At 53.7% G+C, this 23,230-nt stretch overlaps 2 protein-coding genes across 2 annotated transcripts; both read left to right on the top strand.

Moving 5' to 3' along the window:
- The first annotated feature begins 215 nt into the window (after nt 1-215).
- Nucleotides 216-11,897, top strand: GPR157 (G protein-coupled receptor 157). Its single transcript, XM_036396375.2, has 5 exons — nt 216-592; nt 6,299-6,512; nt 7,928-8,122; nt 8,675-8,933; nt 11,195-11,897. The coding sequence occupies exons 1-4, from the start codon at nt 216-218 to the stop codon at nt 8,897-8,899; spliced, it is 1,011 nt and encodes a 336-aa protein (XP_036252268.1). The 3' UTR covers nt 8,900-8,933; nt 11,195-11,897.
- LOC118695004 (solute carrier family 2, facilitated glucose transporter member 5-like) lies at nt 11,205-23,055 on the top strand. The gene is made up of 14 exons (XM_036396374.2): nt 11,205-11,487; nt 11,896-13,752; nt 14,208-14,316; nt 15,827-15,925; nt 16,296-16,456; nt 16,905-17,029; nt 18,784-18,936; nt 19,021-19,146; nt 19,391-19,578; nt 20,089-20,199; nt 20,468-20,569; nt 20,934-21,009; nt 21,303-21,430; nt 22,055-23,055. Exons 2-14 carry the CDS (start codon nt 13,568-13,570, stop codon nt 22,280-22,282), a joined length of 1,791 nt encoding a protein of 596 aa, XP_036252267.2. The 5' UTR covers nt 11,205-11,487; nt 11,896-13,567; the 3' UTR covers nt 22,283-23,055.
- Nucleotides 23,056-23,230: the final 175 nt, after the last annotated feature.

Genomic DNA, 23,230 nt, shown 5'->3' with positions numbered 1-23,230 from the left:
CGCTGTCTCCCCGTTCTGTCCCCGCTCTGTCCCCCCGTTCTGTCCCCGTTCTGTCCCCGCTGTCTCCGTTCTGTCCCCGCTGTCTCCCCGTTCTGTCCCCGCTGTCTCCCCGCTCTGTCCCCGCTGTCCCCCCGTTCTGTCCCCGTTCTGTCCCCGCTGTCCCCCCGTTCTGTCCCCGCTCTGTCCCCCCGTTCTGTCCCCGTTCTGTCCCCGCCATGCCGTCCCCGCTGCCGCCCACGCCGGTGCTGCTGGCGGAGCGGGTGCCGGTGCTGCTGTCGTGCGCGCTGTCCTGCGCGGGCTCGGCGCTCCTGCTCTGCTCCCAGGCGCTCTGGCCGGAGCTGCGGACGCGCCCGCGGCAGCTGCTGCTGCACCTGAGCCTGGCCGACCTGCTCTCCGCCCTCTCCTACTTCTACGGCGTGCTAAGGGACTTCCAGGGCACCTCGTGGGACTGCGTCCTGCAGGGAGCCCTGTCCACCTTCGCCAACACCAGCTCCTTCTTCTGGACCATGGCCATCGCCCTCTACCTGTACCTGAGCATCGTCAGGGGCTCCCCCGCGGGCCAGGGCTTGCTCTGGGGCTTCCACGCCGTCAGGTGGGTGCTGTGGGCTGTGCTGGGACCCCCAGGCGCCCCCAGCCTGCGCTGGGTGTCCCTTGAGTTCTCTGCGCTTTCCCTCTCCTCCTCTTCCCCTCAGATTCCTTTTGAACAGGGATTTTGGTGCCTTTAAACTGACCAACCCTGCTTGTTCCCCCTTTCCCTTCCCAAGTGAGCAGTTGGAGACGTGGAAAAGTTGAAGTTTTTTTGTTCAAGGTCACTTAGAAAAATCTCTGGCAAGTTCCAGTGACTGGAAATCCTGGCTTTGCTTTCCCTGCAGTCTGCTCTGATGTTGTGGAAATAATATATAACAAACCTTGTGTCTGTGATACCTGCCCGCTGCTGCCCAAGCTTCTGTGTTTGGGATCTGTTTCCACAGGTCCCCAACTCCCCTGTCAGCCTGGTGTGTGGATCCTCCCCCTCTGCCCAGGCAGGCTGCTGTAATCCCACACTCACAGGAAAATGCTCCTCACAAGTGATGAAACTGCTAGGGAAGCGCTCCGAAGGTTGTTTTGGCATGTTTGATTGAAAGCAAGACAAACCAGTCCACAGTGTGGCTTTATGTCTCAGTTTCTGCTATTTAGGGCGCTGATTTTCCACATCATGTTTAGTAAAAGCTTTCATTATGCAATTGGAGCTTGTGGAATCATGTGCTACGTCCATGCTGAGCAAAACAGTGATCCCTTAGTCCCCTGTGCTGCCAAGCTTCTGCAATAAATTATAAGAGCAGTGATCTGCTTTAAAAGGGAATTAAAAAAAAAAAAAAGCCCTCAGGACAAGTAGAGAATTTTCTTTGGTTTCTTAGTCAAGTATTTGACACCTTTAGTTTCAAACAGCATCGTTTGGCAGATGGTTGCAGCAGAGCTGAGTCCAGGTGAGGATGGGCAGAGAGGCTTTGGGGCTGTGTGAGCCAGGGAGGAGCTCCAGCCCTGGAATTGCTGCTGCTGAGGGGCTGGGGGGCTGCACAGGGCCCTGGGCACCCCAGGCTGCTGCTGGAGCTGGGGGAAGGTGCACTGCAGCAGAATTTCTGTTTTCCCACCTCCAGCAAAGGAGAGTTGCACTCTGAGAGCTGTGGTGAGGACAGGGTGCTGCTAAAGAGCCACGTGTTGCTTAATGGATGTAAAACCCAAGTCTGGCTCCTTCCTGGGCATCCTGGCTCCATCAGGCACATCAAAGAGCTCAGGCAAATCTGGTCTTGTTGTGATTTTCCCATCTGCTAATTGCCTGCGTGGCTTTTGTCTGTGCTTCAGTTTCTCCATCTGGTTCAATGCTCCTCAGCCTTGTCAGCCACCAAGTGTGGAGAGAAACAGAGGCACTGAAACAGTGCTGGCTGCAGTCTGTGCACTGCCTGGAAACTAAAACTCCTGCGAGGGAGATTGCTCTACCCCCGGCACGGAGGGAGAGGTGCTCCGGGGGGGTTTGTTCAGTTTATTTTCAGTTCTTTACAATGAAAATGAAATGCCATCTTCGGTCCTTGCTATTGATCAGCACCATCTGCTCTATTTAAAGGCTGTTGAGCACCTGTGATCAGGTTCTGCTTGGCAAACCCCTCCTGCTCTGTGCAGAGCCAGTGTTTAAAGGTGTTTCTGCTTTATGATGTGTCTGAAAAGCCAGAGAAAACAAGTGGGGACGTGTTCTCTGCCCATCCCCTCGTGACACATCACCCTGCTTTCCTTCCCTGCACTTCGGTAGTTACCCGAGAAATTAAATTCTGGGCCCAGTGCTGGGTGATGGAGCTGACTAAACACATGTTGGAAGGGAGAACCTGGAATTTTCCTGAGGGAAGTCAGGATGTCACCGTGGCTCAAACCCGTCAGGCAGGTTTGTGCCACAGGGATTCCTGTGGGAACACATCCACCAATTCCAGGCTGCAGAGCTGCAGCAGCCTCTGCTTCGGTTCTAAACCTGTTGAGCTCAGATGAGCTTTGAAAACAAGGCTGCAGCCAGCTTTGGGAGCCCTTAGGTAGCTGCAGAATGTGAGTTCTGGCAGTGCCAATGGCCAGGCTGCCTCACTGCTGCTGAATTTCCCAGGGTCGGGTATCACCTGCTGGAAAACATCACCTTTGTTGTGAGAGAAGTTCATCCAAACTTGGGCTGAGGAATGGACCAGGCAGAGCCCACCTTGGGGTTGTTTCCTGCTTGGCTTTTGGTGCCAATGGCTGACAATATTTTGAAGGGTTTTCATTAAATGATCAGGCTGTGCAGATCATTTTAACCATAAATACACTTTAAAAAAATCTATATCATATGCATACTTGTATATTAAAACATATGAAATACATATATATACACACACATTTATAACCATGCATATCTATTCAAGTTATATATTAAAATGTATGTTTTATATATATATATATAAAATATTCATGTATATATAAAATATTCTATTCATGTTATATATTAAAATATATGTTTTATATATATATATAAAAATACACATTTATAACCATGCATATCTATTCATGTTATATATTAAAATATATGTTTTATATATATATATAAATACACATTTATAATCATGCATATCTATTCATGTTATATATTAAAATATATGTTTTATATATATATATATAAATACACATTTATAACCATGCATATCTATTCATGTCCATGGGGTGCCTGGGCTCCTTTCATGCCCTACTCCTCATCTCACTCCTTCCTGGGCTGCCTCCTGCAGGATTGGACTGGGGCAGATTTGGAGTTCTGGTTACAAAGTGTGCTCAGAGCTCCTTCCTGGACCTGCCTGGGATGCCCAGGATTTTTCCCTCCTTGCAAATTCCTGTCCCCAGAAGGAGCTGCCTGCCACAGGATGGCTCCTTGGCTAACCTGTGCAGGCAGGTGACAGCAAATCACCTGCTTGGAGAGCCCCCAGGGGGGAAAAGCAGTGCAGCACAAATCAAAATGTGCTCATTGGGCAATCTGACCCCAGAAAAGCAGGGCAAGCTGAGCTGAACGCTGCTGGATGAGAAGCGTCCTCACCTTGCCTTGTTTTGGTGTGGCTGTGCAAAGATCTGCTGGGTTGGAGGGTTTTTTTATTCATAAACCACCAGGAGCTGTGTTGGAGGAATAAATGCTGCTGTGTCTGCCTTGCAGGTTGGATTTCCAGCCTTTGTACAGGAAGGAGGATTCACCTTCCCTTCCCTCCCAGTGTTTGCATCCAGGTGTGCTGTGGAGAAGCCCAGCTACAGAATTGCTCTTTGGGATTTAGGGGGATATTTCTGCTCTCTGTTATCCCTTTTATTTCAGTGCTCACGCACACCTTGGGTGATGATCTGTCCTGATTCAGTTCCTCCACTCCTAGTTCAGTGAAAGCTCTGACATTTGGGAGCCCTCCTGAATCTGTCACTTTGGAGCTCCTGAGAACAACTGAATCTCCAGTCTCAGTTCTCCTTTCCAGCTGCTGAAATGGAGCTGAACTTCACAGAAACGTCTGATTCCTCCCTAGGTCCTCTCTGATTTCCCTCTCTTGGTAATCCTTTTGCCTGGTGTCAGTGGTAAATGTCCATCTGATCCCAGAGTGCTATTCCAGTGAGGATTAACTTCTGTTCATGCAGCAGTTTTGTTCTTCCTTTCCCCAGTTTTCTCCTGGAGGTTTTTAAGTCCCTTTCTCAGCGGTGAGTTGTTTCCTCCTGTGGCCTCTCTGTGTCTGTGCTCACTGTCCTGCCTTACATCCACACACCATCATTTCACCTGCTTTTATCATCATTCTTTTGCAGTTTCAGCTCACTGTTGAGATCATTATTTGTAAAATCCTGTAAAATTAGTTTCTCCATTCACTTCCTTTTTCTTGCTGCCTTTGTGCCTTTGCACGGTTTCTTTTAGGAAGTGCCATTTCTCTTGAATTCTTTACCTTAGTGCCCAGTCCTTGCAGCAGTGCTGAGGGTGGAATGTCTTTGCATTTGCAGTTGTTTTCTGAGAAATCCCCAGTTTCACCAAAAGGGCTCCTGAACTGTGTGGAAACTTTCGTGGTGGTGGTGACGTTTGGGATGTTTTTAGAAGTCTGCTCTGATAACAGAGTGGGGAGGGCTTCCTGCAGCACCACTGTCCTTAAATAACAGCCCTGGCTTGGAATAGCCTGTTCTGAGCTGAGCCCTGAGACAAAATGTTCCACACGGGCTGCACAGTTGACTCTAAAGTTTTTTACAGCCTTACATTTAGATTTGTTTATTTTGTCAGTAGGTGAATCCAGACATTATTTAAGAGTAGGAAATGGGGTATTTTTGAAATCTAATATCATGGGATTATCTCTGGTGCTACAGTTGGGCTGTGGGGTTCCAGACAATCTGCTCGAGGCAGCTGCTCTTTGCCTACCTGGTCTGGAGTCTGAGTTTTGGGGGCAAGATCCTCTCCATGCTCCCTGCAGCCGCTCCAGGCTGTCAGAGGAGGGCTGTATGAGAGGAAGGCGTCATGGATTTGTTTTCTGTGCACCTGGCAGAGAGGAGGGCAGTGCTGGAAGCCCAGCCTGGGCTGGGGTGGCCCTGGGGTGGCAGGTGCCACACTCAGCTGGATGCAGGGCACTCCTCTGGTGGAATTTCTGTTTGGGCCGGTGGGATTCCTCTGCTCTTCCTCATGGCTTCTTGTGGGCAGCCCAAGCTGCTGAGTGACTTCATTCAAGTGTGTCACCACAGTTATTTTTCTTCTAAATGCTTCCCTGTGTTTGCCTCTGCCATCAAGTGAGAAGCCAAAGTCACAGCTCCAAGTTTTATGGATGTGGCTCCTCTTTGCTTTCTCAGCTTTTTGCTGTTACTCCCAGTACTTTTCCCTGCCTCTTCACCCTTCAGAAATCATATTTTTGCTCCCAATATACTGACTACATCTCCACTTAAAAGCAAAGCAAACAAACACACCACCGACAGAATGAAGTTGTGGATTTCTTTGAGTGCAGAATTTCACTTTGGAATAGGAAGGTGGGACTTGGCTGCTTGTGCTCTGAAAGCTCAGGATCAGCTGGCTGTGTCCTGCAGGAAAATCACATTTTACAGTGCCCTGGCCCTGTGTAATCCCCCCTCCCTGTGTCCAGGGGGGAGTGGGGAAGGGCAGGAGGTGGGGATGGGTCCTGCTGCCCTGGGAGGGCCAGGAGTGCAGCAATCCCTGCCCCTCTGCCCTGGGGCTGGGCTCACACTCCCACAGGCTCCCCAGGAGTGGATTTGGATCATTCCCTGCCCAGGACCTGCTGGCACTTCCCTCTCTGCTGCTGGGCTGGGATAAGCACTGGGATCCTGCCTGGGGGACAGTCCCTGTGTGTTCACAGGGGTCTGAGGGAACAGACGAGGATCTGACTCCATGGTTCAGAAGGCTGATTTATTATTTTAAGATATATATATTATATTAAAACTATACTAAAAGAATAGAAGAAAGGATTTCATCAGAAAGCTGGCTAAGAATAGAAAAAGAAGGAATGATAACAAAGGTTTGTGTCTTGGACAGAGAGTCCGAGACAGCTGGGCTGTGATTGACCATTCATTAGAAACAACCACATGAGCCCAATCCCAGATGCACCTGTTGCATCCCACAGCAGCAGATAACCATTGTTTGCATTTTGTTCCTGAGCCTCTCAGCTCCTCAGGAGAAAGAATCCTAAGGGAAGGGTTTTCCATAGAAGGTGTCTGTGGGACAGAGCCCGGCTCTGCCACCATTTCCTGAGCTGTGGGGGCTCAGCTGGGGAGGTGCCCGGCTCAGCCCCCTCCCTGTGTGTCCCCCCAGCTGGGGTGTCCCCCTGGCCATCACGGTGGCTGCTGTGGCTCTCAGGAAGATCGGCTACGACGCCTCCAACGTCTCCGTGGGCTGGTGCTGGGTCAACCTGGACGCCGAGGATCGGCTGCTGTGGATGCTGCTGGCAGGAAAGCTCTGGGAGATCCTGGCCTATGTCACCCTGCCGGTGCTCTACCTCCTCATCAGGAAGCACATTAGCAGGGCTGTGAGTATTTGCTGGGTGGTTCTGTCCCTCCACACTCTGCACGTCTCGCTCCTTGTTCAGGCAGGAGGGGCCTCACAGCACTGAAATGTCCCTGGGAGCAGCAGTGCCCAGATCCAGCAGCACCATCACACAGGGACTCAGCACGAGCAGAAGGCAAAAGCCCTTTGAAAACGAGCAGGGGTTGTGGGATGCTCATGAGGGAAATGCTACAGTAAGAATTGAAACAGAATGTGAAGGACGAATTCAGCTTTAATCAGTTTTCTGCAGTTCCACTTGTACCAAGGTTGGAATTCTCAATCCCCAGTCCTTTTAGTGTCTCCAGTGATAGTTTGTGTTTGTGAATGTTATTTTGTGCTGCAGCTCAAAGCTGCATTTGGGAGTCCAGGCACTGGATGGCTCTGGGCTCCATACAGGAGACTCCCTGTCCTGGCAGGGTTTGGAATTCAGAGTTCAGTTGTTCTGTTCCTTGAGAACACACAGAATCCATGCATCTAGGGCAGCATTTGCATAGCACACAAATCCAGATCACAGTGGCAGAGGGAGCTGCACCCAGAGATTCTTTTTCTCTCGGCTGGGTTAGGGGAAAAAGCCCCATGTGTGGGTAGGTGTCCTTCTGGAAATTCTGCCTCTGCTTGGGGTGCAGCTGTGGTGGTGGTGGTGGGGATGAGCCCAGCCCTGGTTAGGGCAGGATCCTGCAGATGATTTGGAAGAACGAGGTGATTTTCAGCAGCCCTGAGGGAAGGGAAGGGAAGGGAAGGGAAGGGAAGGGAAGGGAAGGGAAGGGAAGGGAAGGGAAGGGAAGGGAAGGGAAGGGAAGGGAAGGGAAGGGAAGGGAAGGGAAGGGAAGCAGAGCTGGGGGGGTTTGCTGGTGCCTGTCAGCATCACCTGGCGTGCAGCAGGCAGGACACGGTGTCCCAGCCTGGGCACAGATAGCAGCGTGACCTGCTGGAAACCTGACCCGGCTCCTGCCTCTGCCAGGACTGCTGGGCACGCTGCTGTCCCTGAGCAGGGCTGGGGACAGGGCTGGGGACAGGGCTGGACACGCTGCTGTCCCTGAGCAGGGCTGGGGACAGGGCTGGGGACAGGGCTGGACACGCTGCTGTCCCTCCTGTCCCTCTCCAGGGCTGGGGGCAGTGCTGGGCACGCTGCTGTCCCTCCCCAGGGCTGGGGGCAGTGCTGGGGGTGGCTGGCCCCGTTGTCACCTCGGGATCAGAGCAGCACAGGGAGCTGTCCCTGCTTGCCTTCAGCAGCAATGTCACTGTCCCCAAAGGCAGAGAGTGGCTGCTGCTCTTCACTGCAGCCCTGCTCCCCTCCTGAGGGTTCCTTGGCTCTGGGCAGGGGCCCTGGGGCTGTGCCACGTCTGCAGGCTCCTGCTCACCCCTGTCCTGTCCCTGTCCCCGTCCCTGTCCCTGCAGCACGCTGCCCTCTCCGAGTACCGCCCCATCCTGCCCGCAGCCCCTGCCCTGCGGCCCCGCACCAGCGTGGCGGACAAGAAGCTGATCCTCATCCCCCTCATCTTCATCTTCCTCCGCATCTGGAGCACGGTGCGCTTCGTGCTGACCCTGTGCGACTCCCCAGCCGTGCAGAACCCCGTCCTGGTCGTGCTGCACGTGAGTGTTGGCTGGGAATGCATCCCTGGGCCGGGGCAGGGCAGGGCGGGTGCCCCCAGTGTGGCTCCTCTCGGTGGCACCGGGCGTTGCAGGAGCAGCTGCTGCCCCCAGGTGATGCCCGGGCAGCAGCAGCAGCGCTGCAGCAGAGGCAGCAATGCAGCAGGAGCCGCTCCAGCAGCATCTAGTGGCTGCGGAGGAAAGCTGCACTGCCAGGGATGGACAGCGGGAATGTTGGCTTGGCTGTGCTGTCTGTCCTCCAGCAGGGCTCAGCCTGTGCCTGCCCTACACCGGTGCCAGCACACAACAGCCTGTGCTCTGCCTTTGGGTGCTTTTTGGGAAAAAACCCCTCATTTTTCTGAATTGCTTGTCCTCAAAGCCTGCCCTACACCAGCGCCAGCACACAACAGCCTGTGCTCTGCCTTTGGGTAATTTTTGGGGAAAACCCCTCATTTCTCTGAGTCCCTCGTGCCCAGAGGCGGTGGCTGTGCCCCTGTGGCGTGGTGTGAGCTGTTCTCTGGGGCTGCCCTGGTGATTGCTGCGCTGCCCTCGCAGGGGATCGGGAACACCTTCCAAGGAGGAGCCAACTGCATCCTGTTCGTGCTGTGCACCCGGGCAGTGCGGGGCCGCCTGCTGGCCCTGCTCTGCTGCAGCCCCTCTGCAGGGCTGCCCTGGCCTGGCCAGGGCCCCCCCAGCTCCTGGCAGCACCCCCAGACCCACCGGGATGGGGACAAGGACGAGGACCTGGACGTGCCGAAGCCGCTGCTGCCCAGCACCTGAGCTGGCCCTGGCTGCTGCTGATTCCTCCTCCATGGTAATTCCAGTGTGAGCCTTTCCTCCTCCCATGGTAATTCCAGTGTGAGCCTTTCCTCCTCCCATGGTAATTCCAAAGCTTTTCCTCCTCCCATGGTAATTCCAGTGTGAGCCTTTCCTCCTCCCATGGTAATTCCAAAGCTTTTCCTCCTCCCATGGTAATTCCAAAGCTTTTCCTCCTCCCATGGTAATTCCAGAGCTTTTCCTCCTCCCATGGTAATTCCAAAGCTTTTCCTCCTCCCATGGTAATTCCAAAGCTTTTCCTCCTCCCATGGTAATTCCAGAGCTTTTCCTCCTCCCATGGTAATTCCAAAGCTTTTCCTCCTCCCATGGTAATTCCAAAGCTTTTCCTCCTCCCATGGTAATTCCAGAGCTTTTCCTCCTCCCATGGTAATTCCAAAGCTTTTCCTCCTCCCATGGTAATTCCAAAGCTTTTCCTCCTCCCATGGTAATTCCAGTGTGAGCCTTTCCTCCTCCCATGGTAATTCCAGTGTGAGCCTTTCCTCCTCCCATGGTAATTCCAGAGCTTTTCCTCCTCCCATGGTAATTCCAGAGCCTTTCCCCCTCCTGCCCTGCCCGTGCTCCCATGGGAGGGGTGGGAGCAGGGACAGGGCACAGGGAGCAGGGACAAGGGACAGGGAGCAGGGACAGGGCACAGGGACAGGTACAGGGAGCAGTCCCAGGGGGTTCTGCTGCTGCTGCTGCTCTGGGGTTCCTTGTCTGACTCTGCAGCCCCCAAACCCTTTACAGAGCTGCTCAGCTCCCTTCCCCCTGGGCTGCTCCCCGGGTCTGTGGAAGGAGGGTGGAAGGAGGAACGGAGCTGCAGGGAGGATGGAAGGAGGAACGGAGCTGCAGGGCTGTCTGGCCCACAGGAACGGGGCACCAGGCAGAGCTGGAGAGGAGTTGGGGGCTGTTTTTAATGGGAAATGCCACGTGCACACACATTCCATCAGATCAGATGTTTGGTGCCCCCAGTTCTCCCCACAAGGGGATGCCTCTGTGGGCAGAGGTGGCTCCTGCTCTCCCCTGAAGCCTTGGCATTCACTTCATAAATACATCAGTACATTGAAACCCTGATGGGCACAGGCTGTGTAAACACCCCTGAGCCTGTTTGATGGGGCTGCTGGATGGCTCTGCTCCTCAGCCTCCCTGGAGTCTCTGGGAGGCAGATGGAAGCTTCTCATCTGTGCCATAGATGACTCCAAGAGTTGTTTTTTCTCCTTTTAAAAACTTCTGAAAGCTAAATAGCAACCTTGATAGCTCAACCTCCTGCGAGTCCCACAAGGCTTGCAAAGAGGAGATGTGTTTCACTTCTTGCAGAAAGGTAGAAGTGTTTAAATTTTATGAGAACTTAGTATCGTGCTGTGTTCAGTTTTTTTGGAGCCAGCCCTGAAGAGAGAAAGAATTGTCACCAGCTTGGCTTAAGGGAAAACAAAACAGCAGAAAAAACAACACCAAAAAGAATCAAAACAGATTCCATGCCCTCAGTTTGCCTTTTTCCATTACAGAGCTCTGAGAAATGCTTTGGGAGGAATGGGCCAGGGTCACATTTCCAGCTGGGGGGTGTGACTGCCACTGTCCCTGCAGGATGGTGGCAGAGCCCCACAGAGTGACTGTCACTGTCCTGTCACTGTCCCTGGGGTGGTGGCACAGCCCTTCAGTGACTGTCACTGTCCCTGGGGTGACTGTCACTGTTCTGTCCCTGTCCCTGTTCCTGGGGTGGCTCTCACTGTTCTGTCACCGTCCTGTCCCTGTCCCTGCAGGTGCAGGGTGCTGGCACAGCCCTGCAGTGACTGTCACTGTTCTGTCCCTGTCCCTGCAGTGACTGTCCCTGTTCCTGGTGTGGCTGTCACTGTTCTGTCACTGTTCTGTCCCTGTCCCTGCAGTGACTGTCACTGTCCTGTCCCTGTCCCTGCAGTGACTGTCCCTGTTCCTGGTGTGGCTGTCACTGTTCTGTCCCTGTCCCTGGGGTGGCTCTCACTGTTCTGTCCCTGTCCTGTCCCTGTCCCTGCAGGTGCCCTGCAGTGACTGTCACTGTTCTGTCCCTGTTCCTGGGGTGGCTCTCACTGTTCTGTCCCTGTCCTGTCCCTGTCCCTGCAGGTGCAGGGTGCTGGCACAGCCCTGCAGTGACTGTCACTGTCACTGTTCTGTCCCTGTCCTGTCCCTGTCCCTGCAGGTGCCCTGCAGTGACTGTCACTGTTCTGTCCTTGTCCCTGGGGTGGCTCTCACTGTTCTGTCCCTGTCCTGTCCCTGTCCCTGCAGGTGCCGGCTGCTGTGACAGCCCCACAGAGGGAGCTGCAGCCCGGGGAAAGCGGCGCTGGAGAGGCTGAGCCCCGGGCAGGTCCCGGAGCTGCTGGGCTGTGTCGGGATCCCCTGGAACGCGCTGCGCTCCTGTTTGTCTCCCCTCCTTCCCTCCGGGAAGCTGAACCCTTGGTCGGGGTCTGTCGTTTGCTGCCTGCCCAGGCTGATGTGGTGAGTTCTGAGGTGGACAAACCCCAGCCAGGAGGCTCCAGGAGCTGCTGGAAGGACTGTCCTGGGCACGGCCCTCAGTGGAGGTGAGAGCCCCAGCCTGGCTCTGCTCTGCACTCGGACTGGGACAGGACAATGTTCACTTTGTGGTGCTGCTGGATGGTGCCTCTGGACGCTGATCCCTCCTCTCTGGTGTTTAGGGGCTGTCACCATTGGGGTTTTTGGGGTTTTTGGGGCTCTCCCGAGGGAATCAGAGCCCTGCAGGTCCCCAGGGATTGGGGATGTGCCCCAGGCTCCAGCAGGGCAGTGCCTGGCCCGGAGCTCAGCTCCTGGGCTTTGTCTGTGCCTTGGGACTGCTGGATCACACTGGGCAGGGGCTGGGGCTGTGTGTGCCATTTGCAGATAATGTTTTACCTCATTCACAGCTCTTTGCTTGTGTTTTTTTTAAGTATTTTCTCCGAGTTTTACAAAATAAAGGTCAGTTTCTTTACCAGGACACTGCCCAGCGTTGCATTTGTGCAGCACAACCAGGATCTGCTCTGGTTCTGGTTCCAGAGCCCAGCTCTGCTGCTGTTCCCTGCAGAGCCCTCCTGGATCCAGCCCTTTCCTCTTGCTGGGCATCAAATCTCCCTCTCCCTGTTGGACTGGAAGCCATTTGGACAGCTGGTAAAGCAGGGTCTGTGCATGACTTGTTTTCAGGCAGATCATGAATTTCTGAAATCCTTGTTTCGCCTAAGGTTGTAGCTCAGGGGCCCAGGATGTTGAATTATCCCTGCCTGAGCATGCAGTTCCTTCCCAAAATGCAGGTGAGGAGGTGTCACTGGTGGATGTATTCTGTGGGGTGTCTCCTCAGGGTGGGCATTGCAATGAGCACGCTGCAGCAGGGCTGGCTGCCAGCTCCTGCCCAAACATCACATCTTAGAGCCCACCACTGCCCTTCTCCAGCACATTTACTGTCCTGAAAACCAAGTTTGTCCTCTTAATCATTTTTTTTTCCCCCCCAAAGATATCAGAGTTTCATAGGACCCAGCCTCGAGCATGGATCATTAGGTGAGGGTAAATAAATTGTTAGGTGAGGGTAAATAAATCGTTAGGTGAGGGTAAATAAATCCCTGCACACCAGGAGCTGGGTGAGGGCAGGGGAGTCATGCAGTGCAGTGAACATCTCCAGGCACAGAGGCTCTGGGGTGGGGAGCAGATGTGAAACCTTGGGATGTGCTGCAGCTGAGATGGAAAACGTGCTTGTAAATGCCTGTAAAATCAGCTCCTTGCTCGTTCCTGGCCCTGTCCTTGCCAAGTCCAACAGGATCCCAGCTGCTGGAGATGCCACAGCCCTGCAGCTGCCTTGAAAACCCAAGGAGCTGATTTACTGTCCTGTCTCCCTTCACCAACCTCCTCCAGGATCATCCCCGTGCCAATTACAACCACAGAGATGTTGCTGCCACACTCCTGCTGTGTTCAGAAAATATTCCAACTGTTCTGCTGCCATAAGGAAATATTTACTCTGATGAAGGGGTTCTGATGACAAACATATGTGATCTCTTTGATTCCTGCATGTTTCAAGATTGTTTCTTCAAGTTCAGCAACAGAGTTTAAAGACCATGATAGAGAATTCTCCTTCCCTGTATTTACTGAGTATCAGAGCAGCTGCCAAGAGCTCCTAGGGGGTGATGCTGCCTTTGAAGGACTGGAAATTTGCCCTCTTTGCAGTTTCCCCAACTCTGGGGCAGAATTTTCCCTCCTGGCTGAAGATCTGTAAAGGTGAGGACAGCAGGAGCTGCTGAGTGAGCTGTGGGCTGGGACACCGGAGCCTGATCCCCACCAGGACACCTGGGAACAGCAACTTCGGGCTCTTCACTGAAAAGAAATGCAAGCAAAGAGAAAATGCAGCGAGTGTGGGGACGGAACTCGTCCAGACTGAGAGCAGCAGGGCTCTGCCCCTCTCCCTGCCCGGGCACGCTGCTGCCACGAGGAGCAGGGGATGCTGCAGCCAGCCAGGAGCTGTGCAGGGCACGTGGAACCGAGGAGGTGTTGCTCAAGAGATGCCTTTTCTGAGCTGGCCAATAAAAACAGACGGAGCAGTAAAACAGCAGGTTTTGTTCTGGTTTATCCTGCGGCTGGGGATGCCTGTGAACGTTTCTCTGATAAACTCTGGAGTTGTAGTGGATGATTAACCGGGCTCGGGGCTCTGAAGCCGTCCCACAACAGAGGAGAGCCAGCAGCACGGGGGCAGCTCCTGCCTGGAGAGGGAGAGGAGCTGCAGGGCTCTGGAGGACACAGCCACAGGCCCAGCTCTGGGAGGATGAGCCCCGGGGGCTGCGGGGGCGCCTGAGCCAGCTGGGCCCTGCAAGGTAGGACAGGGAGCAGCACTTTGGGGCAGATCTGAGCAGTCTGTCTGCAGGGGCTTGGCGGGGTTCAGCTGCAGTGCCGTGGCTCAGGACAGGCCCCCTGTGCTCCCTGATGCCACAATTGATGGGGAGCACCTCTGGCTGTGCCCCCCCAGCTGCCCAGCAGCTGCAGCTCCATGGACTCTGCTTGTCCATGTGCCTGGATATGGGGGCTCATGGTACCAGCTTTGGGGAAAGTCTGAGCCTGTGCCCCTCTCATTGGCACCACCTCTGTTTGAGGCAGCAGCTGGTGGAAGAACATCTGTCACTGGTGACAGAGCTGGGAGAAAATGGAATTGCAGCCATGGGAGAGTCAGGCAGGGGAAGGGGATGATCAACCACAGCCTTACCCTGGCTGGCAGAGCCTGGCAGTGCTTGGAAGTGTTTGGGAGAGTCACAGGAGGGGTTTCTCTGTGCAGGGCAGTCCTGTGCCCCCTGGGAGAAGCTGTGCTCAGCGTCTGTGATCCACACAGCAGCATGAAAGGAGGGAAGCAGGACAGCTCCGAGGGCACCCGGGGTGCCAGGGGGGTGAGTACGGTGCCTGCCTGCCTCCAGGGACCCACAGGACAGGCCCTGGGCACCCGGGGGGACCTGTGAAGAGAGGAAAGGATCATCTTTTGGGCTGAGAGGTTTGAGCAGTGTTGCACTGAGCGATTGTCTGCAGCTCTCCCACCCCATAACTTCTCAGGGACTTTTCCTCCTGGGGGAATTCCTCCTTCTGTGGGACTTTCCCCTTCTGTGTGTGAGTTTTCTTTCCTATTTTCCAATCAGTTTTAGGCTGCAGGTGCTTCTGGACGGGGCTGCCTTTCCCAGCAGTGTCTGGGGAGCCTTGCACAAAGCCCTGCTGGGGAATGCCAGAGGTTTTCTTGGAAGTGCTGGATGTCAATAATTTACACCAGTGGCTCTGGTGAGCTCCTGGGGTTTGGTTAATGAGAGCAAGGCAGCTGCTTTTCTTCACCAATGAGAGAATGTCAGCAGCCTCCTCCCAGAAAACGGACCTGGAAGCCTGAGCTTCCTTCCAGGCTGAGACAGACTCGGATTTTGATCTCCTGTGACACCTTAAACTCCGCAGGTCCCTGGAGCTGAGCTGCCAGGGATGCTGAGGAACAGAAGGAAGCACCAGCAGCTCTTTGGACAAATGTTCAATTAGGGAAGTGACAGAGAACTCGTGTGGGACCTGGGCTGAGTGCTGGGACAAAAAACCCTCGCAGCCATTAAGGCCATTAAGGCTGGTGAGGGTGGCAGCAAACGAGATTAAAATGAAAAATGCCTTTATTGATGTAGCAGCAGTGAAATGCATTAGTGAGCTATAAAACCCAGCCAAACAAAACCCCAACAGCCCAGCTCTGTCAACACAGCCCGGGGGCTGAACTGCAGCTAAACTGCTGGGAAAAGAGAATTGCTCTGGTTGTTTGTGAGCCTGGGGAATGTGTGCCCACAACGGGGGCTGATCCTGCTCCAGATGGCAATTCCCCCCTCTGTCCCAGTGCAAAGTGCAGCTCCTGTCCCCCTCAGCCAAGCCCTGGGTGCTGCCTGGCTGAGTTCTAATTGGCTTCATTGGCAAGCAGTGAGATCCATAAATAGCTCTATCCCAAAACGCAGGGGAAGAAAAAACGAACAGGAAAGGGATTTGGTCGCTTAATGCAAAAATCACTTCTTTTTAAAGCTTTCCTGTGCCAATATCCTGCGTTATTGCACTGCCCAATTTGCACATTGGAAAGAATAATTGCATACAACCTTTTTCCCTGCAGGGTGGTGTTTTAAGAATGGTAACTTGAAAAAAAAATTAATCATCTAAATGATTCATCAATACCAGCAAAGCAGAGTGAATTGCTCTAATGACTGTGGGCATATCAAGCAGAACAAAATGAGTTGTAATGGAAACAACCCATTGGGCTTTCAGATGCAGCAAAATGAAGGGGAAAACACAGAAAGCAAGACTTTGTGTATTTCTGTGTTTTTACTGAATGTTATTAATGCCTAAGAGCCAGACCCGCTCCCAGGGTGGTGTTGATGGTATTTTTCTCTCCCTCTGCAGAAAATGACACTTCCCCTGGCCCTGGTGGCTCTGATTTCTGCCTTTGGCTCTTCCTTCCAGTATGGCTACAACGTGTCTGTGATCAACTCTCCTGCCCCGGTGAGTGGGGTGAGGGCAGAGCCAGGCAGGGCTGGGGTTATGGCAATTAAATTCATTATTTCTGGGCGTTTCTGGGGGGGCTTGTCCTCTCTCTGTGCCTGGGACACAGCTCTGGGAACCAGGCACATCCCGAAGGGCAGGACAGCCTGCAGGAACACAGGCTCTTCATCCTCCTCCTCCTCCTCCTCCCCAGGCTCCTCCATCCCTCCCTGCATTCATTTCCCAGCCCAGCCATCCCATTTTTGCTCAGGACAGTTGTTTTATGGCCGAGTTTTATGGCAGAGCTTTATGGCTCTGAGCTGTTGTTATCTAACCCTTGCAGCACAGGAATTGTACCCCTGTGCCAAATCTGCTTTGTGCTTCCTTCCAGTACATGCAGGACTTCTACAACAGAACCTACCTGGAGAGGACAGGGGTGCCCATGGACAGGGGCTTCCAGACCCTGCTCTGGTCTCTCACTGTGTCCATGTTCCCTCTGGGTGGCCTCTTTGGGTCACTGCTGGTGTGGCCCATGGTCAATAACTGTGGCAGGTGGGTGAGAGGCCCTGCCCTCCTTTGGGAGCAGATAACATTGAGCTCGTGGGGACTCCACCTTGCCCAGCCCTTCAGCTGCCTGAAATTCCCTCCCACACCTTGGGGCTGAAGCAGGTGGGATGAGGGAGGGCAGCTGGGCCCAGCCCCAAGGGTTGTGTCCCCAGTGGGAAGGGATTTATGGGGTTCTGGTATGGGCTGGGCACTGAGCCACTGGGGAAAGAAAGTCCTGGGGTCTCAGATCAGGCCCAGGTTCTGCTGCTCAGGTTTCCTGAGAAACTTCACTTTGTTCTGGGAGCCTTCATTGCCTGCAGGGAAAATGTGGCAATTGCCATTTCCTCCTTGATCAGTGTTTGGCATGATGATTAATTTGAGTTTTGGACAGAGGGGATCTTTCTGCAACTTAGCAAAGCCCAGCTGAATCTTCTGTTCTGCTGTTCCTTTGCAGAAAGGGCACTTTGCTGATAAACAACCTCTTTTCCATCGCTGCTGCAATCCTCATGGGAACCTCAGAGCTGGCAAAAACCTTTGAAGTAATCATCCTTTCCCGTGTTCTCATGGGAATATTTGCTGGTAAGTGGATGGTAAAGGGAGAGCAATAAATATTTCCTTGGCTGTGTAAAGGTGCTTTATTCTCCCAGCAGGTGCTCTCACAGGTATCACGCTTTGGAATCTGCACGACAAGGCTGTGCTTTAGCCTGGTGCAGAACTACTGAAGATCTTTGGGAGATAATGGCCCTGGGACTGGGACTGAAGCTGCAGGGAGGAGATGTGTGTCTGTAAATGCAGCAATAAACATCTGCTGGGCACTGCAGCTCAAAGCCTGCTGAGGATAATCTGTTTTCCCAGACAACTTGAAGCAGATAGTCTGCTTCTTTCCTTTTTAACATAACCAGAATAATCCATCAAAAGCATTGCCAGATCCAATAATCCAGTCCTGGAACTGACTGTTCTTCCTGCAGCAGAAATGTTAAAAGGGAGAGCAAAGGGCTCAGAGCCACTGGATCTCCTGCAGAGGGAGAGGGAAGCCAAGGATATCTGTGTGTTCCTGCTGTGAGTGGCCGTGTTGGAGCTCAGGAACAGACCAGAACCATGCTGGGTACCCCGAGCTCAGCCAGGGCTATAAGGGTCCTAAGAGCATTTAGGCTCAATTAATTGGCTTTGGGCTGGTGAGACTGGCACACCCCATGGTTTGTTAATGAGCTGGGCTAGCTTGTGAAAACAAATTTCCTGCCTTAGCTGGCCAATTGCTGCATGTACACATCATGTTGCTTTCCTGAGCCAGTTTCTTGTTTTCCATTTTTTGTAACCCAATGGTTTTACCTTGGCTTTTGACTCCCTTAAACCTGGCAGCTGCCCTCAGCACTGGAGCTTGGGATAAATGCTAAGGGTCTTGTTAAATGTGATCCCTCCCTGCAGTTATTTATAACCCAAGCAAATCCAGCCTGGCTGCCCTGGCTTGTCCTTCTCAGGCTGGCCTGGCCTGAACTGGGGCTGCTGTGCCTGGGGAGGACCTGGGAGGATGCAGGGCTGGCACCCCCTGGCACTGGTGGCTCTGGTTTCTGTGCCTTTTAGGCCTTTCAGCTTTCAAATATCAGCCTGGCCACCTTTGGCTCCTGAAGCCCGGGGGCTCTAGAAATGTCAGATAAAGAGTTCCCTGTGGTCATTTGATTCCAGGAGCTTGGGAGCTGCCAGGATTGACAGCACAGGAGCTGGCAGCTCGCTGGGGTCACTGTGGGCAGCCCTAGAATGTTCCTAAAAATAACCTGTGTCCCTGCTGCCCTTATTAGAGCATAAATACCCATTCCAGCAAGCCACCTGCAAGACATCACAGGCCAGCACAGCCTCACCAAGCAGGGAAGTTCTAAAAGCCAACACAAAGTCATTTCCTTCCACTTTCACATCAGCGCGTTTGGATCCTGATTTCTCTTCTTGGTTTAGAGGAAGCAAAAAGTTCCTCTCTTGTATTTGGGGTTAGTTTCCAAACCTGGAGCAGCACAGTTTTTCTTTGTGTGTCTTGTGCTGTTCCTGGCGGAGCCTGCTGGGCAAAGCTGCATTCAGGGGGATGAACACTGAGCACTCAAAGCAAGACACCCCCAAATCATCTGCTGGCTCTGCAGGCAAGGCAGGCTCCAGCTAATCCTGGCAGACTCCAAAAGTGCTTTGCTGCCCAGAGCTGATAACCCAGACACTCAAGGCAGAAGGGTTTGGGTGTGAAGTTTCTGTGCACCCTGTGGTTCATCAGGAATCTCTTTTGTTGCCCATGGGCAATCAGCAGCTTGCTGAAGGCTGAGCTGCACGTCTAACACTGCTCTCTTAACTTCTAGGGCTGGCTTCCAATGTGGTTCCCATGTTCCTTGGAGAAATGTCCCCCAAAAACCTGAGAGGAGCTGTTGGGGTGGTGCCACAGCTCTTCATCACCATCGGCATCCTCGCAGCTCAGATCCTTGGGCTCCACAGCATCCTTGGGAATGCTGAAGGTAAAGCTGTGGCCCAGGGCCTGTCCAGGGCTGCCCAGGGGGAGGATTTCCCTCAGCTGACCCAGTGCTGTGACCTTGCTGCAGGGTGGCCTGTGCTGCTGGGGCTCACTGGGATCCCGTCCCTGCTGCAGCTCCTGACACTGCCCTTCTTCCCCGAGAGCCCCAGGCACCTGCTCATCCAAAAGGGCACCGAGGAGCAGGCACGGCGAGGTACGGCCCCATCCTGCCCCTCCTGCCCCGGCTCTGGCTGTGGGACAGGCTGGCAGCAGCTCGAGGGTGGGAAATTCTCCATGCTGTGCTCCTGAACTCTCAGGACACTGCTCCTTTCCCTGGGGGCGTGGATGCCCCGGTGCCCACCACGGCTGCCCAGGGCCACCCCCTGCTCTGTGCTGCTCTGCAGCAGGAGCAGCTCTGCTGTCCTGGGGCTCCCAGCTCCCTGTGCTCTCCCCACCAGCTCTGCAGAGGCTGAGGGGCCGGCAGGACGTGGATGATGAGATTCAGGAGATGTACCAGGAGAACCTCTCAGAGAAGGAGGAGGGGCAGTTCTCTGTGCTCAGCCTGTTCACCTTCAGGGGCCTCAGGTGGCAGCTCATCTCCATCATCGTCATGATGGCAGGGCAGCAGCTCTCGGGGGTCAACGGGGTGAGTGGGGGAGGCTGGGGGCACAAACAGGGGCTGGAACTCAGAGGGGCTGGGGGCACAAACAGGGGCTGGAACCTCAGAGGGGCTGGAACTCAGAGGGGCTGGGGACACAAACAGGGGCTGGGGACACAAACAGGGGCTGGAACCTCAGAGGGGCTGGGGGCACAAACAGGGGCTGGGGTCACAAACAGGGGCTGGAACTCAGAGGGGCTGGGGCAGTGCTGGCACAGGGCACACACCTGGGGGTGCCCCTTCAGCCAGGACATGCCCAGTGTCACACAGGGCTGGGTCAGGCCTGGCCAGTTCCAAATCCAAGGCGCAGGGTCAGTGCCCTGTTAATGATCCCTGGAGTGTTTCTAGAGCAAAGTGCTTGTGCCCAGATCCCAGCCAGTGTCTCCAGAGTTGGGCAGATTCCATCCTGGCGCTTCTGTGCACCAGTGCCAGGGTTTAAAGCAGCCCAGGGGGGATCCCCATGGGCCATGGAGTAACTGGGCTGTGGTTCTGCTGCAGGTTTTCTACTATGCAGACAGGATCTTCGAGTCAGCAGGGGTGCACAGCAGCAGCATCCAGTATGTCACTGTGTCAATAGGTGCCATCAACGTGGTCATGACTCTGCTGGCTGTAAGTTTGTGCTGGGGCTGTCTGAGCTCTCCCCTGGCCCTGTTTAAATTAGGTTGTGCTGGTGGAATCCTGCAGTCACAGAATGGTTTGGGTTGGAAGGGACCTTAGAGGTCATCTCATCCCACAAACCTTCCGCTAGAGTGTTATTTGCACACTCTGGGAGGTGTTTTCCATGACAGACGCCCTGTGGTGCCCCTTGGACAAAAACATCTGCAGCAATTGCTGAGCCCTTGGTGTCTGCCCCTCTCTCCTCTCCTGGCTCTTCCAGGTTTTCATCGTGGAATCCCTGGGGAGGAGGATCCTTCTCCTGGCTGGCTTCGTGCTGTGCTCTGCCTCCTGTGCACTCCTAACTCTGGCCCTCAACCTCCAGGTATGCATGAAAGGCTCAGCTGGTCCCTCCCATGGTTTCTGGACTTTCCAGGCCATTGGAATATTTTGGGGTTGCTTCCACACCCTGGGAGGAGGGGACAGCATGAAAGTCTCTGTGCTTGCCTGTCTGCCTTAAAGAAAGGCTGTGATGCTGCTTGCCTGGATGCTCCCCAGGATGTTCCCTGTTCCTGCTGCACCAGGGTCCCTGTGGCAGCAAGGGTCAGAGCCAGGCTGTGCCCTCTGTGCCTGATTGTGGCACTGAGGGGTGACACTGCCCTGGAATGCCCTCAGATCTCACTGTGAGCAGTGCTCTGAATGTGCAGGTGAGGTTCAGACACCCCTAACCTGTGCTTCAATCCTCCCAGAGCACTGTGTCCTGGATGTCCTACCTCAGCATAGTCTGTGTCATTGCCTACATCATTGGACATGCCATCGGACCCAGTAAGTGCCCACAGGTGCTGTCTTCATTTTCCAACCAAAACCTTTGTGGAGCTCATCCAGGGAGGCTGAATTTCATCTCTGTATGGCCATGCCCTGTGCAAGCCATTTAGTTGCCCCGTTTTTTCCTTTAAATTGCACTGTGTCCTGGATGTCCTACCTCACCATACCTCAATCCTTGTTTGATTTGCTGATACTTGAAACCACTGTCTGCCACTGAGATGAGCAGTCTAATCAGGAATTCAGGGCGAGGGGGGATTGCCTCTGGGGTTTGCTCAGCTGCAGCTGCCCTGCAGGTCCCATTCCTGCTGTGATGATCACGGAGATGTTCCTGCAGTCGTCCCGGCCCGCGGCGTTCATGGTGGGGGGCTCTGTGCACTGGCTCAGCAACTTCACCGTGGGGCTGCTGTTCCTCTACATGGAGGTAAGAACCCAGCCCAGGGCAGGACTTGGGCCTCTTCACCCCTGTGTTCTTGCAGAGAGGCTTTGAGGAGAGTGAATGCATTTGCTGGTTCCCAAATCCCCTGTGTGGGATGTGTCATGGGCAGGAGACTGATGTTTCTCAGCATTTTCTCATCACACCTGCCTGTTGCACAGGCTTTAAAAGAAAGCAGTTTGATTGCCAGGTCTCATCCTGAGCTCAGGAGCTTGGAAAAGATGGCAAATTCCCCATTTTCCACTGCAGGATGTGCCTTGAAGGGACAATTTTAGGTTCTGCAGTCTGGATGTCCAGTTAAAGAGCCCCCAGCAGCAGTGACCATAAACTGCTGCAGTCCCTGACTTTACCCTGGGCAGAGGCAGCTGCTGAGTTCTGTTTGAGTTACAGAGCAGGCTCTCAGCCTCCTTTCCCAGAAGTTTCCAATGAAGCCCTGGTGCTGGTTTGAGAAGCCAGAATCTAAAACGTCCCCAGCTTTGAGTGGTTCAGGTTAAAACACGAGCACCTCACCGTGGCAGCATTTCCACAGGCAGGGCAGGTGCAGCAGGGCCTGAGCAGGTATTCCCAGCTGGAATGTTCCCTGAGCCCTGCTCTCTCCTCTCACTGCCCTAGGCTGGGCTGGGGCCCTACAGCTTCCTCATCTTCTGTGCCATCTGCGTCGCCACCGTGCTTTACATCTTCTTCATCGTTCCTGAGACCAAGAATAAAACCTTCATGGAAATCAACAGGATCATGGCCAAGAGGAACAGAGTGGAGGTTCAGGAAAGCAAAGAGCTTAGAGACTCCTACCCCCTGAGCAGGCAGGAAGAGAAGAAATCGCTCTCCAGCAGTGAGATGTGACCCAGCTGTGTTTGGCCTGACAGGATCTGTTCAGCAGGAAAACAAATCCAGGGATTCCTCCTTTGATGCTGATCTGACAATCACAGAACTGTTAAGGCTGGAAAAGACGTTTAACGTCAAATCCAACTGCAAACCTAATGCTGCCAAGTCCTCCTGTTGTTCCAAGCAAAGGAAATGTCCTCAGCCAGCTCAGCCTGTGAGCAAGGAGCTGATGAGTGTCCCTGGTGTGCTGGTGGCACATGCAGGGGACACGAGCCAGCCCTTGGGCTGGGTGTGGGGCAGTCGTGTGCAAGGAGTGTGCAAGCTCCTCTGAGGAACTGTCACTTGTGTGTTTGAGGGTCCAGCAAGGGAAATTCAATTCCATTTGGTATGTCAGTGTGCTGCCCTCTGTTTTGACAAAAGCAGAATTGTTGAGCAGCTTGGCATGGATCTTGTGTAGTAGATGGAGAATCCTTCACGTGATTTACTTTAACCTTAGCAAATCAGTTTCTATCTACAATATACCTGTGCTCAAGTTTGTGATATACGAGTGTTGAAAAAGGAGCTGTTTCTATGCTCTGTCCCTACATCCACTACAGAAAAGAAGGCAAAGTTGTGCCACAGGCCAAGGCACAGGGATTGCACAGGACCTGTCCTAGGAGCTGCCACATCTGCTCTCCTGTGGGACACAACTGCAAGGGAAGGGGTGGTGAGTTGGTGGTGACAAACAGAAGGAGAGACAAGCAGGGAGGATGGTGAGAAACTGAGACTGGGCGAGGGATGGGAGAGAAATTTTATTTGAGAAAGCAGCTCCTTTGACCAGAGAGCAGCTCTTTGGCATGAAAAAAATCTGTGTATGGGGATCTAAATTAACCCCCTGGAGAGATGCAACAACCCAGGGTGCTGGACTGTGCCAGATTCTGCAGTTCATTGCTTTTATCTCACAGATGGAGGTTTTGTTCTCTTGGA

Source organism: Molothrus ater, chromosome 23 (assembly GCF_012460135.2).
Source record: "Molothrus ater isolate BHLD 08-10-18 breed brown headed cowbird chromosome 23, BPBGC_Mater_1.1, whole genome shotgun sequence".
NCBI classification, from domain to species: Eukaryota; Metazoa; Chordata; class Aves; order Passeriformes; family Icteridae; genus Molothrus; species Molothrus ater.
The sequence above is the reverse complement of the archived record's forward strand: the minus strand, read 5'-3'. Positions and strand labels throughout refer to the sequence as shown.